The sequence below is a fragment of the Chiloscyllium punctatum genome, chromosome 3 (assembly GCF_047496795.1).
Source record: "Chiloscyllium punctatum isolate Juve2018m chromosome 3, sChiPun1.3, whole genome shotgun sequence".
Lineage (NCBI taxonomy): Eukaryota > Metazoa > Chordata > Chondrichthyes > Orectolobiformes > Hemiscylliidae > Chiloscyllium > Chiloscyllium punctatum.
The window spans coordinates 121,228,616-121,243,870 of record NC_092741.1 but is presented as its reverse complement, the minus strand read 5'-3'; the positions used below and the strand labels follow the sequence as shown (position 1 = coordinate 121,243,870).

General features: G+C 48.3%; 1 protein-coding gene across 10 annotated transcripts in view; it reads left to right on the top strand.

The window, feature by feature from the left end:
* Positions 1-15,255, top strand: part of sipa1l2 (signal induced proliferation associated 1 like 2) — a 682,609-nt gene that overhangs the window by 238,160 nt on the left and 429,194 nt on the right. For all 10 annotated transcript variants that reach the window (XM_072559738.1, XM_072559717.1, XM_072559727.1 and 7 more), the window contains one exon: positions 14,965-15,098. In XM_072559738.1, coding sequence (XP_072415839.1) covers positions 14,965-15,098 — 134 coding nt within the window. The remainder of the gene's footprint in view (positions 1-14,964; positions 15,099-15,255) is intronic.

The following is a 15,255-nucleotide window of genomic DNA, read 5'->3' as shown; positions in this document are numbered from 1 at the left end:
GAAGGGGAGGGAGAGTGAGAGAGTGAGAGAAGGGCAGAGAGAGAGAGAGAAGGGCAGAGAGAGAGAGAGAGAGAGAAGGGCAGAGAGAGAGAGAAGGGGCGGGAGAGAGAGAAGGGGCGGGAGAGAGAGAGAGAAGGGCAGAGACAGAGAGAAGGGCAGAGTGAGAGAAAGAGAAGGGCAGAGTGAGAGAGAGAGAGAGAGAGAGAAGGGCAGAAAGAGAGCGAGAGAGAGAGAGAAGGGCAGATAGAGAGAGAGAGAGAAGGGCAGTGGGGGGGAGAGAGAGAGAGAGAGAAGGGCAGAGAGAGAGAGAGAGAGAAGGGGCGGGAGAGAGAGAGAAGGGCAGAGAGAGAGAGAGAGAAGGGGCGGGAGAGAGAGAGAGAAGGGGCGGGAGAGAGAGAGAGAAGGGGCGGGAGAGAGAAGGGGCGGGAGAGAGAGAGAGAAGGGGCGGGAGAGAGAGAGAAGGGGAGAGAGAGAAGGGCAGGGTGAGAGAGAGAGAAGGGCAGTGGGGGAGAGAGAGAGAGAAGGGCAGAGAGAGGGAGAGGGGCGGGAGAGAGAGAGAAGGGGCGAGAGAGAGAGAGAAGGGGCGAGAGAGAGAGAGAAGGAGAGAGAGAGAGAGAAGGGCAGGGCAGAGCGAGAAAGAGAGAGAAGAAGGGCAGAAAGAGAGCGTGAGAGAGAGAAGGGCAGATAGAGAGCGTGAGAGAGAGAAGGGCAGAAAAAGAGCGAGAGAGAGAGAAGGGCAGAAAGAGAGCGAGGGAGAGAGAGAGAAGGGCAGAGAGAGAGAGAGAGAGAAGGGGCGGGAGAGAGAGAAGGGGCGGGAGAGAGAGAGAGAAGGCAGAGACAGAGAGAAGGGCAGAGTGAGAGAGAGAGAAGGGCAGAGTGAGAGAGAGAGAGAGAGAAGGGCAGAAAGAGAGCGAGAGAGAGAGAGAAAGGGTGAGAGAGAGAGAGAGAGAGAGAAGGGCAGGGCAGAAAGAGAGCGAGAGAGAGAGAAGGGCAGAAAGAGAGCGAGAGAGAGAGAAGGGCCGAAAGAGAGCGAGAGAGAGAGAAGGGCAGAAAGAGAGCGAGAGAGAGAGAAGGGCAGAAAGAGAGAGAGGGAGAGAGAGAGAGAGAGAGAGAAGGGCAGTGGGGGAGAGAGAGAGAAGGGCAGAGAGAGAGAGAAGGGCAGAGAGAGAGAGAGAGAAGGGGCGGGAGAGAGAGAGAGAAGGGGAGGGAGAGAGAGAAGGGCAGATAGAGAGAGCGAGAGAGAGAGAGAGAGAGGGGCAGAGAGAGAGAGAAGGGCAGAGAGAGTGAGAGAGAGAAGGGCAGAGAGGGGGAGAGATAAGGGCAGAGAGAGAGAGAGAAGGGCAGATAGAGAGAAGGGTAGACAGAGAGAGCAAGAGAGAGAGAAGGGCAGAGCGAGAGAGAGAAGGGCAGAGCGAGAGAGAGAGAGAAGGGCGGAGAGAGAGAAGCGCAGAAAGAGCGAGAGAGAGAGAGAGAGATAGAGAAGGGCGGGAAAGAGAGAGAGAGAGAGAGGAGGGAGAGAGAGAGAGAGAGAGAGAGAGAGAAGGGCAGAGAGAGAGAGAGAGAGAGAGAGAAGGGCAGAGAGAGAGGGAGAGAGAGAAGGGCAGAGAGAGTGAGAGAGAGAGGGGGAGAGAGTGAGAGAGAAGGGCAGAGGGAGAGAGTGAGAGAGGGAAGGGCTGAGAGAGAGAGAGAGAGAAGGGCAGAGAGAGGAGAGAAGGGCAGAGGGAGAGAGAGAAGGCAGAGAGAGAGAGGGAGAGAAGGGCAGAATGAGAGGGAGAGAAGGGCAGAGAGAGAGAGAGAAGCGCAGAAACAGAGTGAGAGAGAGAAAGAAGGGCAGAGAGAGAGAAGGGCGGGAAAGAGAGAGAGAGAGAGAAGGGCGGGAAAGAGAGAGAGAGGAGAGAGAGAGAGAGAAGGGCAGAGAGAGAGGGAGAGAGAGAAGGGCAAAGAGGGAGAGAGAGAAGTGCAGAGAGAGAGAGAAGTGCAGAGTGTGAGAGAGAGAGAGAGAGAGAGAGAAGGGCAGAGAGGGGGAGAGAGAGTGAGAGAGAAGGGCAGAGAGGGAGAGAAGGGCAGAGAGAGAGAAGGGCAGAGTGAGAGAGAGAGAGAGAGAAGGGCAGAGAGGGGGAGAGAGTGAGAGAGAGAAGGGCAGAGGAAAAGAGAGAAGGGCAGAGAGAGAGAGAGAAGGGCAGAGAGAGAGAAGGGCGGAGAGAGAGAGAGAGAGAAGGGCAGAGAGAGAGAGTGAGAGAGAGAAGGCAGAGAGAGTGAGAGAGAGAAGGGCAGAGAGAGTGAGAGAGAGAAGGGCAGAGAAGGGCAGAGAGAGAGAGAGAGCGAGAGAGATAGAAGGGCAGAGAGGGAGAGAAGGGCAGTGAGAGAGAAGGGCAGAGTGAGAGAGAGAGAGAGAGAGAGAAGGGCAGAGAGGGAGAGAAGGGCAGTGAGAGAGAAGGGCAGAGTGAGAGAGAGAGAGAGAGAAGGGCAGAGAGAGAGAGGGGGAAGGGCAGAGTGAGAGAGGGGGGAGGGGCGGAGAGAGCGCGAGTGAAGGGCGGAGAGAGCGAGAGTGAAGGGCGGAGAGAGCGAGAGTGAAGGGCAGAGAGAGCGAGAGTGAAGGGCAGAGAGAGCGAGAGTGAAGGGCAGAGAGAGCGAGAGTGAAGGGCAGAGTGAGAGAGAGAGAGGGGGGAAAGGGCAGAGTGAGAGAGAGGGAGGGGCAGAGAGAGAGAGAGGGGGAGGGGCAGAGAGAGCGAGAGAGAAGGCAGAGAGAGCGAGGAGAGAGAAGGGCAGAGTGAGAGAGAGAGAGAGGGAAGGGCAGAGTGAGAGAGAGGGAGGGGCAGAGAGAGAGAGGGGGAGGGGCAGAGAGAGAGAGGGGGGAGGGGCAGAGAGAGCGAGGGGGGAGGGGCAGAGAGAGCGAGGGGGAGGGGCAGAGAGAGCGAGAGAGAAGGGCAGAGAGAGCGAGAGAGAAGGGCAGAGTGAGAGAGAGAGAGAGAAGGCAGAGAGGGGGAGAGAGTGAGAGAGAGAAGGGCAGAGGAAAAGAGAGAAGGGCGGGCAGAGAGAGAGAAGGGCGGGGAGAGAGAGAGAGAGAGAAGGGCAGAGTGAGAGAGAGAGAGAGAGTGTGAGGGAGGGATAGAGAGAGAGAAAGGGCAGAGAGAGAGGAATGGCAGATAGAGAGAAGGGCAGAGTGAGAGATGAGAGAGAGAAGGGCAGGAGTGAGAGAGAGAGAAGAGGCCAGGGAGAGAGAGAGAGTGAGAGAAGGGCAGTGAGAGAGAGAGAGAGAGAAGGGCAGAGTGAGAGCGAGAGAGAGAGAGAAGAGCGAGAGAGAGAGTGTGAGGGAGGGAGAGAGAGAGAAGGGCAGAGAGCGATGGCAGAGCGAGAGAGAAGGGAGAAGGGAGCGGCAGGAGCGAGAGAGAGAGGCGAGGGCGCGTCGTGAGAGCGAGAGAGACCCCTCTCGCGCTCCCCCTCGCTCCTTCTCTCCCGCTCCCTCTCGCTCGCTTCTCACTCTTGCTCCTTCTCTCGGCCCTCACCCCGCGCTCCTTCTCTCTCTCTCTCTCTTGCTCCCTCTCACTTCCACCTCCCTTTTTTTTTCTCTCGCTCCCTCTCTCTCCCGCTCCCCCTCGCTACTTCTGTCCTGCTCCCCCTCGCTCCATTTTTCTCTTGTTCCTTCTCTCCCTCTCACTCCCCCCAAGCGCTCGCGCTCTCCTCGCTCCCCTCTCTCGCTCCCCCTCGCTCCTTCTCTCTCCCCGCTCCCCCCCTCGCTCCCTCCTCTCTCGCTCCCCCTCGCTCCCTCGCTCCTTCTCTCACCGCTCCCCCTCGCTCCTCCTCTCTCGCTCCCCTCGCTCCCTCGCTCCTTCTCTCCCGCTCCCCCTCGCTCCTTCTCTCCCGCTCCCCCTCTCCTTCTCTCCCGCTCCCCCTCGCTCCTCCTCTCCCGCTCTCCCCTCGCTCCGTCCTCTCCCGCTCCCCCTCGCTCCTCCTCTCCCGCTCCCCCTCGCTCCTCCTCTCCCGCTCCCCCTCGCTCCTCCTCTCCCGCTCCCCCTCGCTCCTCCTCTCCCGCTCCCCCTCGCTCCTCCTCTCCCGCTCCCCCTCGCTCCTCCTCTCCCGCTCCCCCTCGCTCCTCCTCTCTCGCTCCCCCTCGCTCCTTCTCTCCCACTACCTCTCGCTCCTCCTCTCTTCGCTCCCCCTCGCTCCCTCGCTCCTTCTCTCCCGCTCCCCCTCGCTCCTTCTCTCCCGCTCCCCCTCGCTCCTTCTCTCCCGCTCCCCCTCGCTCCTCCTCTCTCGCTCCCCCTCGCTCCTCCTCTCTCGCTCCTCCTCGCTCCCCCTCTCTCGCTCCCCCTCGCTCCTTCTCTCCCAGCTCCCCCTCGCTCCTCCTCTCTCGCTCCCCCTCGCTCCCTCGCTCCTTCTCTCCCGCTCCCCCTCCGCTCCTCTCCTCTCTCCGCTCCCCCTCGCTCCCTCGCTCCTTCTCTCCCGCTCCCCCTCGCTCCTTCTCTCCCGCTCCCCCTCGCTCCTCCTCTCCCGCCTCCCCCTCGCTCCTCCTCTCCCGCTCCCCCTCGCTCCTCTCACTCTCCCGCTCCCCCTCGCTCCTCCTCTCCCGCTCCCCTCGCTCCTCCTCTCCCGCTCCCCCTCGCTCGCTCTCTCTCGCTCCCCCTCGCTCCTTCTCTCCCAACTCCCTCTCGCTCCTCCTCTCTCGCTCCCCCTCGCTCCCTCGCTCCTTCTCTCCCGCTCCCCCTCGCTCCTTCTCTCCCGCTCCCCCTCGCTCCTCCTCTCTCGCTCCCCCTCGCTCCTCCTCTCTCTCGCTCTCCCTCGCTCCTCCTCTCTCGCTCCCCCTCGCTCCTTCTCTCCCGCTCCCCCTCACTCCTTCTCTCCCGCTCCCCCTCGCTCCTTCTCTCCCGCTCCCCTTCGCTCCTCCTCTCCCGCTCCCCCTCGCTCCTTCTCTCCCGCTCCCCCTCGCTCCTTCTCTCACCCTCCCCCTCGCTCCTTCTCTCTCGCTCCCCTTCACTCCTTCTCTCCCGCTCCCCCTCGCTCCTTTTCTCACCCTCCCCCTCGCTCCTTCTCTCTCGCTCCCCTTCGCTTCCTTCTCTCCCGCTCCCCCTCGCTCCTTTTCTCACCCTCCCCCTCGCTCCTTCTCTCCCGCTCCCCCTCGCTCCTTCTCTGCCTCTAATGCGCCCTCTGTCGATCTCTTTATATTTGTCTCTTTCTTGTCTGGCAAAACCGTTGATGGAGGTGTGTAACCTGTAAAGTGATTTTCAACAGATTTCATTAACAGATCACATGGGCTTGTATTCGGGCAGGGGTAACATAATTATGCTTCTCCATTTGGAATATTGTTTCTCCTCCTAGGAATCATTTTAAAACCTAATCATCTCTCAAATTTCTGCCTTCATAACAAAGTAATGAAAAGCACTATCCACGTATAACTTTTCACCTCTAATCACAGTCAGGGGAATGAGCCCTCCATAAGTCCTCTTTCTGGATATTGGGAATCAATTTATGTTGCACAATACATGGATTCTGTACATGCTCTTAAAATAGCACACTGGAAAGCATAGCTTTTACAGCTGCACCTAGATACTAATTATTCTTTTGCTAGACAGTGCTTATGCATGTAAATAAATATCTGCAGTATTGCTAAAAAGGCATAGCTATGCAGTCAAGTTTGGTCAAATTCATCTCTCAGGACAGATGAAAAACTGCCAGTCCAGGAATAGCAAATATTGTTGAACATGCTTGTCATGGAGAATATACCAGGGAACTGGTGACTCCATGCTTTGTTCAATTCAAAAAGGTCTGGAAATGCTCCTTTTTCCTGCCAAGGACTGGTGGCTAAATATAGTAGATTCAGCTTGTAAATAAATATTTGTGTAATTTGATATGGAGATGCTGGTGTTGGACTGGGGTGGACAAAGTTAAAATCACATAGCACCAAGTTATAGTCCTGACAGGTTTATTTGGAAGCTCTAGCTTTTGAAGTGCTGCTCCTTCATCAGGTTGTTGTGGAGCATAAGATTGTAAGTCACAGAATTTATAGCAAAACGTTTAGTGTGATGCAACTGAAATTATATATTGAAAAAGATCTGGTTTGTCTGTTAAGTCTCTCATCTTTTAGAATGACCATGTTGGTTTCAGTTCTTTCGTATGTAAATCTCAGAACTTTTGTTTAAAGTTACATTCTCAAGTGAACTTTAACAATCGGTGCCATGTCCGCTCAGATAATGTATTGAAGGTGTGAGGTGCCCTGTGTGTGAGGCTGTCTGTGCCCCAATATTTAGACTGATTCTATTTCTAAAAAAGGGATTTACAGAATCATACATGGATTAATGCAGTTTTTGAGCAAAATACAATGTAATTTTGCAAGTACAAATTCACCCCACAAGCGTGTGTGTGTGTGTGTGTATAGTACAGTGGGGTCACCTGTAGTGTGACATGAACCCAAGGTCCCGGTTGAGCCCATCCCCATGGGTACTGAACTTCGCTATTAGCCTCTGCTTGGCTACTTTGCATTGTTGTCTGTCCTGAAGGCTGTGTAAATTGATACCTTGTCTTGGTTTGAAGTTTTATAGGAAAATGTTAAACAAAAATCTTGAAGTTTAACTAATTTCTTTCAAGCTAACTAAATACCTGTTCAAATGAAAGTCAATTCTGAGCAGTTTTTTTGATTGCTTTAAATCCTGATAAAGTATTCACTTTCCAACTTATGAGTAACTTTTTAGTCAACGTAAAGTATTTCAGGTATTAAGAATTATCATGAAGTGTTGGAATAGGACTTCCTTTCTCAAATAGTTTGTCAGCATGTTATGGATTTCTACCATTTGTTTTAACTGTCTGATTTAGCACTGCTGTTTGTTTTCTTTTCTTCATCTTCCCTGAGGTCTGATTTTCATCACCAGTGGGGAATGGCAATTGGCGGCACCTTGTTTGGATGGTGTCCACAATTACCGTTTAAGATATGTTATTTAAGATGTGAGATTTCTTCATGCTTTGTCAAAGATGTTGTGTCATGTCTCTGGGCCAGGTGTGACGTCAGCCCAGCTCTTCTGGCCCAGAGGTAGAAACACTACTCTGGAACCTCAGGAGCCCTTAGTGTTAATGTGAGATATTTTCTAATTAGTCGACTCAAAGATCGTATTATGTATGTCCTGGAACAGTTGGGGCTTGAACCTGGGCCTCCTGGCTCAGAGGTAGAGACACGTCAACTGCACCACAAGAGCACTGCTAGAGAGATTCTGTTCGCAGTAAATGATGTCTGCAGTTTTCAATAAGATCACTTACAAGGATTTGTAATCTATGTGGTAGGACTTACTCCACTACCATTCTCATTCTATCACAACAGCTTGTAAATATTTTGATTCTGTCTGTTTGAACTGTTTGTGACATATTTCAAGCGCAAGTGAGACTTGAACCCAGATCTTCCGGCTCAAAGGTAGGGATGCTGCCACATGTTTAAATTTACATGGGACTTTGCACCTTGTATCCTCATTGATGAATTAAGTATGATCTTGATAAAATGCTATTTTAAAATGAGCATGGGCTACTAGATGAGAAATTACCTTGTAGAATCTTAATGGTGTACATAGATGACAACAAATAATTGGTCTACAACTCAGATTATGGAGTGTAAAATTCCATGACATTAATATCCACAAATCTTTGTTGTGACCAGTGTTTAGTTCTGGCTAGTCTTAACTGCAATTACAATGCAACACAAGTCATTGCAAGTCCCGTGGATAATACAGGAAATGGATGATGCTTGTTTAATTATGCAATAAAATACTGCAGTAAATACAACTTTTGAAATTCAGAAGCTGAATTATTTTGATCTGTTTCCCCATTACTGCTTTAAAAGTTGAATTTTAAAGAAATATAAGTGCTTTTTAAGGCCAATTACCAAGTTAGGATCTGGAGGAGAAGAGTGATATGACTGAATGCAAATATATTGTATCATTTTAAACTTGTTAATAAGTTTCATTACTTTTCTATTTTTAAAATCAAAATTTTTCTTTGCAAAAGATGTACAATTTCAGACATTGGTAATTTTTAAAATTTTAGTATATTGCAGGAAATCTGTCTGACCTGTCTGCAAGTTGCTCATTGCTCATTAGCTTTTGACTTCTATTTATTGATTGATTGAAATGGTCGTTATTAGAGTCATCAGATGTGCTCCGTTTGATCTACTGCAACCTCAGTAATTTCTTTTTTAGCAGATGTATGTTAGGATTTGCAACATTTCTTGCTGTTGGAGCACCAAGACTTTTAAATCACTTCAGGGCAGCTCATGGGCAGTATATTAGTTCAGTTTCTGTTCTTCTCTTAATAACACTGACACTTGTTTGTTCCTTCATGGGTGTGGGTGTTGCTTGCTAAACTAGCATTGATTGCCCTTCCCTAATTGCCCTGTAAAAGATTGTGGTAGCTGTCATCTTAAACTACTGCAACCTTGGCGTGGAGGTACATTTACATTGGAGTTAGGAAGGAACACTTAATTCAGAAACCGTGAAGGGACAGCAATATTGTTCCAAATAAGGATGATGTGTCACTTGGAGGAGATCTTTCAGCTTGTGATGCTGCATGCATTTACTGTCCTTGTATCTGTGACAGAGGTTTTGGGTTTAGAAGCTGCTATTAAAGGATCTTTGGTGACTTATTGCAGTGCATCTTGTAGATTGTGCACTTTACTCCAACTATGGGTCTATGGTGTGTTAGGGATGGTTTTCTGGAATAATACATTGAGGAGCTAACTAGAGAAAGGGCCACCTTAGACTGGGTATTATGCAATGAGAACAGAATAATTGGTACAGGCGTTGTGAGAGATCCCTTGGGGATGAGTAACCATAATATGACATATTCATCAAGACAGAGCGCGAGAGGTACAAAAACAGAAATTGTTGAAAAACTCAGCAGGTCTGGCAGCATTTGTGGGGAGACAGCACAGAATATTTGGCTCCAGTGACCCTTTCTGATTCCCAGCTCCTTTGGTTTTTTTTAGTTGAGTGTTTAGCTCACTGCCACATTTCTTCTATGGGTTCTGAAGAAGGGTCACTGGGATGGAAATGTTAATTCTGCTTTCTTCCAACAGAGTGTCAGATCTGAGATTTTCCAGCAATTTCTGTTTTTGTTCTGATTTCCAGCATCTGCCGTTCTTCTGGTTTTTCGTTTGGGAGAGAGAAGGAATTAATTCTGAGATGAGGGTCCTGAATTTTAAGAAGGGTAACTATGATGGTATGAAGCATGAGTTGGCTACAATGTGTTGGGAAATGTCATTGAAAGGAATGACAGTGGATAGACAGTGGCAAACATCCAAAAGGCAAATGCGGGTGAACTACTGTCCTTCTATCTGGTTTATTCCTGTCTGGCACAAGAGTGCAGAGAGAAACTGGCCATACCATGGCTTACGAGGGAAGTCGGGGTAGTGTTAGATGCAAAAAAAAGGCATATAAATTGTCAAGAGAAAAGAATAGACTGAGGATTGGGGATGGTTTAGAAATCAAAAAAAAGAGGAACAAAGGATCGATTAACAAAGGAAAATAGAATATGATATAAGCTTGAAGGAAAAAATTAAGAACTGACTTTAAATGTTTCTTTGTTATATAAAGAGAAAACGATTGGTGAAAGCTAATGTAGCTCTCTTACAGTCATAAACAGGGGAATTTAAAATTAGTATTAGGTTTTATTATCACCTGCACTCAGTTGAGGGATGCATGAGTATAGTGAAAAATGTACAATTTCGACATTTTCAGCACCATCTTAGGTACAAATATGCCTTGGTACAAAATCTTAGGTATAAACTAGAAAAGTGAAGAAGTAAAGTTATATACCTTGGCTCCACCATCATGGACAGTCTCTCCCTGAACACTCAGATCAACAGATGGATTGGACGAACCGCCTCAACATTCGTCAGGCTGACAAAAAGAGCCTGGGAGAACAGAAAGCTGATGACTCTCAGCAAAGTTCCAGTCTACAGGACCTGCGTTCTCAGCACACTGCTATACGGCAGCAAGACCTGGAGCTTCTACTCCAGACAAGTGGAGACTCGATGCCTTCCACCTTTGCAGCCTGAAATGCATCCTGGATGTTAAGTAGACTGGTCTGCGCCCAGATACCCAGCCTCTTCCACCGATACTGTCTCTGCTGGCTGGGCCATGTACACCACATGTCAAATGGGAGGATCCCAAAAGACCTGTTGAATGGGGAACTGGCCACTGGCAAGAGAGAACAAGGGCAGCCCCATTTTTATTTCAAAGATGTCTGCAAGAGAGACATAAAGTCACTGAACATGAGTGTCAAGAGGTGGGAGGACATTGCAAACGATTGCTCTCGCTGGAGGTTGGAATTACACAGAAGTCCGAAACGAGGAGAAAAGGAGCTGACTCTTGCTGCTGAAGAGAAACGCACCCGCTGATAAAACAGCACAAGACAGCGCCTTCAAGTACATTTGCTGCAGCCGAGACTGCCACTCCCGTGTGGGCCTCTACCGTCACAACAGATGCTGCACCACCAAAAAAGATTGAAGCGAGGTATTCCCAAACGCAGATCTGTGGTCTTGCAAGACTAACGGATGCCAGTACTACGGTCTTTGTAAAGTAGAGAAAAACAATTAAAGCAAGCTGAGCAGAGGAGTCTGGGCCAGGCTTCGCCTCTAGGCCGGGTGGGGGGGGTCCGGGCTGGGCTTGCCTCGAGAATGGAGAGTCTGGGCCGGGCTTCGCCTCAAGGCTGAGGAGTCTGGGCCGGGCTTTGCGTTGAGACCAGGGAGTCTGGGCAGGGCTTTGCCTCGAGGCCAGGAGTCTGGGCTGGCCATCACCTCGAGGCTGGGAGACTGGGCTTCGCCTCGAGGCCGGGAGTCTGGACTTTGCCTTGAGGCCGGGGAGTCTGAGCCGGCCTTCGCCTCAAGGCCAGGAGTCTGGGCTTCGCCTCGAGGCTGGGAGTCTGGGTTTCGTCTCGAGGCTGGGAGTCCGGGCCAGGCTTCGCCTCGAGGCCAGGGGACTGGGCTTCGCCTCGGGTGTCCGAGCTGGGCTTTGCCTTGATGCAGGGAGTCCGGGCCAGGCTTCACATCAAAGCCGTGAGTCCGGGCCGGGCTTCTCCTTGAGGCCGGGAGTCTGGGCTGGCCTTTGCCTCGAGGCCAGGTGTCCGAGCTGGGCTTTACCGGGAGTGCGGGCCAGGCTTCGCCTCAAGGCCGGGAGTCTGGACTTTGCCTTGAGGCCGGGGAGTCTGGGCCAGCCTTCGTCTCGAGGCTGGGAGTCTGGGATTCGCCTCAAGGCCGGGAGTCCGAGCTGGGCTTCGCCTTGAGGCCGGGAGTGTGGGCCGGGCTTCGCCTTGAGACGAGGAGACTGGGCTTTGCCTCGAGGCTGGGAGTGTGGGCCGGGCTTCGCCTTGAGGCGAGGAGTCTGGGCCGGGCTTCGCCTTGAGAACGTGCTGGAGTTCACATTGAATCCCCGCTGGCTCAACGCATGGCCACTGATGCTGTCTGAAGATGGGAGGTACGTAGAAAGAAAACAAAAATGAAAAGAGCAAAAATGAAGAGAAGGAGTGAACGGCGTTCAGACTCAGGAGCCCAACTCTGTCATCATCTTGACAAATATCTTGAATATATGATGATGAACAAAGAAATTGCTGACAAACCAAATTCATACTTCACTTCTACTTTCACGAAGGAGGATACAAACAACGGACTAGTGATGATGTGGAGCACAGAATTTAGTGAGAGGGAGGAACTGAAGCAAACTATATTGTAGAAAAATGGTGTTGTAGAAATTGATGGGGTTGAAGGCTGATAAATCTTCAGAGTCGAGAGTGTAGTGCTGGAAAAGCATGGCAGATCAGGCAGCATCCGAGGAGGAGGAGGAGAATTGACGTTTCGGGCAAGAACCCTTCATCGGGAGTCCTCACTTTGTCTCCCTGATAAATTCCCAGGCCCTGGTAATCTACATCACAGTGTACTGAAGAAGTGACCTTAAAAATAGTGGATGCATTAGTGATCCACTTCCAAGATTGTTTAGGCTCTGGAATAGTTCCTACAGTTGGTGGGTAACTAAGGTGACCCCACTGCTTAAAAATGGAGACGGAGAGTTAATGAGAAATTAAACACCAGTGGATCGGTATTAGTATTGGGGAAGTTGCTAGAATCTATGATCAAAATCTTTTCAGAAGAGCACCTAGAAAACTATATTGCGGCCAAAACATTTGTGTTTTCAAGGAGGAGGTAAGTCTAGCTTTTGTGGCTAAAAACGGTCAAGAGATATGTGGGGAGGGCGACGGCGACAGGGTCAGGGTATTGAGCTCAGTGATCAAGCATGATCATAATGAATGGCTGAGCAGGCATGAGGGGTCAAATGGCCTACTCTTCCTATCATCTATGTTTCTATTCCATGGTCTGTTATTAGTTCTTTGTCCAGTCTTGCAGAGCATCACATGACAATATTTATAAATGAAGCAAGAATGGCTCAGAGAAATTCTCAGAGAAAGCAGGAAAACGCAGTAAATGTTCTAACCTCCCAGGGAGGTGAGTTCATGTTAACGTTGTTGCAGCCAGTTCTGTCAACTGTGTCTCACTTGGTACCACTCTCATCTATGTGCTACACTGTGTTTTGGGAGAGCCATTCTAAGGTCGACATTTGTTAGCTTGGATAAATATGAAAAATCCCATGGAGCTATGTTGAAGAAGAGCAAGTCTGTGTGTCTCGTACATACTTAGAGAATAGAGTCATAGAATCATAGAGATGTGCAGCATGGAAACGGACCCTTCGGTCCAACCTGTCCATGCCAACCAGATATCCCAACCCAATCTAGTCCCACCTGCCAGCACCTGGCCCATATTCCTCCAAACCCTTCCTATTCATATACCCATCCGAATGCCTTTGCTGGAGAATCTCAATAGGTCTGGCAACAATTGTTGAGAGAAAAACAGGGTTAACTTTTCGAGTCAGAAATAACCCTTTCGAAGAGAAAAGAGTTCTGAGGAAGAGTCATACTGGACTTGAAACAGTAACTCTGTTTCTCTCTCCACAAATGCTGCCAGACCTGCTGAGTTTCTCCAGCATTCTGTTTCAGATTTTCAACATTTGCAGTAGTTTGCTTTTATTTCATGTATGTCTAATATTGGCTAATATGTAATCCTCAAACAACATCATAAAACAGAATAACGGATTGTTATCACAGTGATTTTCATGGAAGATTGTTGCATGCAAATCGACTGGTTTTTCTTCTTTTACAACATATCGTACTTCTTTTCAACTTAGAGTCATAGAGATGTACAGCACGAAAACAGACCCTTCGGCCCAACTCGTCATGCCGACCTGATATCCTAAGTTAATCTAGTGTCATTTGCCAGCACTTGGCCCATATCCCTCGAAACCCTTCCAATTCCTGTACCCATCCAGATGTCTTTGAAATGTTCTAACTGTACCAACCTCCACCACTTCCTCTGACTGTGAAGCCTTTTGAGATGTTTAATGATCACGGAAAGACGATCCAAATGCTAGTTTTCTTTTGCAGTTTTACCATGATGAACATGTTGACTTTGCACGTGTCTGTCACATGGTACAAGGAGGATCAATTGGAATGTTAAGTTTAAACAGGGCGGAGTGAATCATACACTTTGTGCATGCGATTTTTGTTTTGTTGCAGAAATATGGTGTTGGAAAATGAGGAGCACGTTCTAGAACTTGAGCTGAGAAACCTATTGGCTTGTAGTCATCAAATTAAGGTTCCATTTCCTAAATGGATCTATAAATAGCCCTTTGCACATTTTCTGTATATATAATATAAAGACAAAATACTTCATAAAATGTATCTGCTAGTGAATTTCTGGAATCTTTGTTGGAGATAGAATGCTTTCATTAGTATTAATGCAATTCACATTGTCTATTAAATTTGCATTTTAGGAAATTGTTACCTTCCTTATGCTTTGTGTCCTGAAAGATGATATGTAGGTTAAGTTACGACACTGAATCCTGAGAATTCTGAATTCTTATCATTTGGTCAAGTTTCTATAGCATAATGTGAAAGAAGGACGGGTTGTTAGTTTAATAGAAGCAACATGCTGATTGAAACTTTGTATGTATTTAGCATAATATAGGACTGTTCTCTGAACAGATAGCTTGCAAGGAAGCACCAGAGCCCAAATACAGATTAACCTTACTGATGATTTGGCAAACGGCTGCAAAGTTGAGCTTCTGTCATTGACTATACATTGAAGCATAAAGTGTCATCTAATAAACCAAAAAGAAAAACATGATTTTTGGTTTTTGAATGCAATATTGATGTTACTTGTAATTCATGAAGAATCGGCTGAGTAGAAATACAATATTTCAATAAAATAGATTGGTAGGCTAACTCAGTTTATGTTTGATCAAAGTTTAAAGTAGTGTATTTTAGTTTTTTTTTGGTGCTCTATATTGGTCCTATGAGACAGTTCCAGAAGGTGATTTAGACAGTGTCAGAATAAAATGCTTACTCCATCCAGGGTCAGCTGTGACTCAGTTGGTAGCATTCTTCTCTTGGATCTGTAAGATTATGGGTTTAAAATCCAAGAGCAGGAAGTCAAGTTGACATTAGAATCATAGATTGGTTATGGAAGGGAGGCCATTTGACCTATTATGTCTATGTTGACATGCTAAAGGAATAATGCTGCATGATCATGAGTTGAATAGACCATGGATATTAAGTAGTTGCAAAGTTCCAAAGATGGTCCACACCTGAGAGGTCTTAGCTGGAAAAAAACTCAGCAAATTGGGGAGTATCTGTGTAGAGAGAGAAAAATGGAGTTAATGTTTCAGATCTGCAGCGTTTCTTCATTGCTGATCCAAGATGACAGACCTGAAACGTGACAGCACAGATGTGCTTTGACATGCTGAGCATTTTAGGCTTTAATTTCTGATTTCCTGTACCTCCACTGTTCTTTTTGCTAAGTTATTTGCTGTTATTTTGCAGCATGTATATTCAGTTGTTCATGCACTCACACTTGCTTTATGTCTGAGCCTCCCAATTGTTTTACAGAACATCAAAACTACTTTGGAACAGATGAAAGTCTGGGTCCTGTGGCGGTCAGCATCCGGAGGGAGAAGCTAGATGAATCAAAGGAGAAAGATGGGCTACAGTACAACTACCGTATAGCTTTCCGGACCAGCGAAGTGAGATTCTAAATCTATTGCTATGTAGTTTTGAAAGAAACTTGCAACATAGACTAGAGAATGTTTTAAAATTGGAATTAAAACCTGAACTGACATTACAGCCAGTGCTGTATATTAATTATCCTTACTCATATACTCAGCCATTATTTTTTTCCAT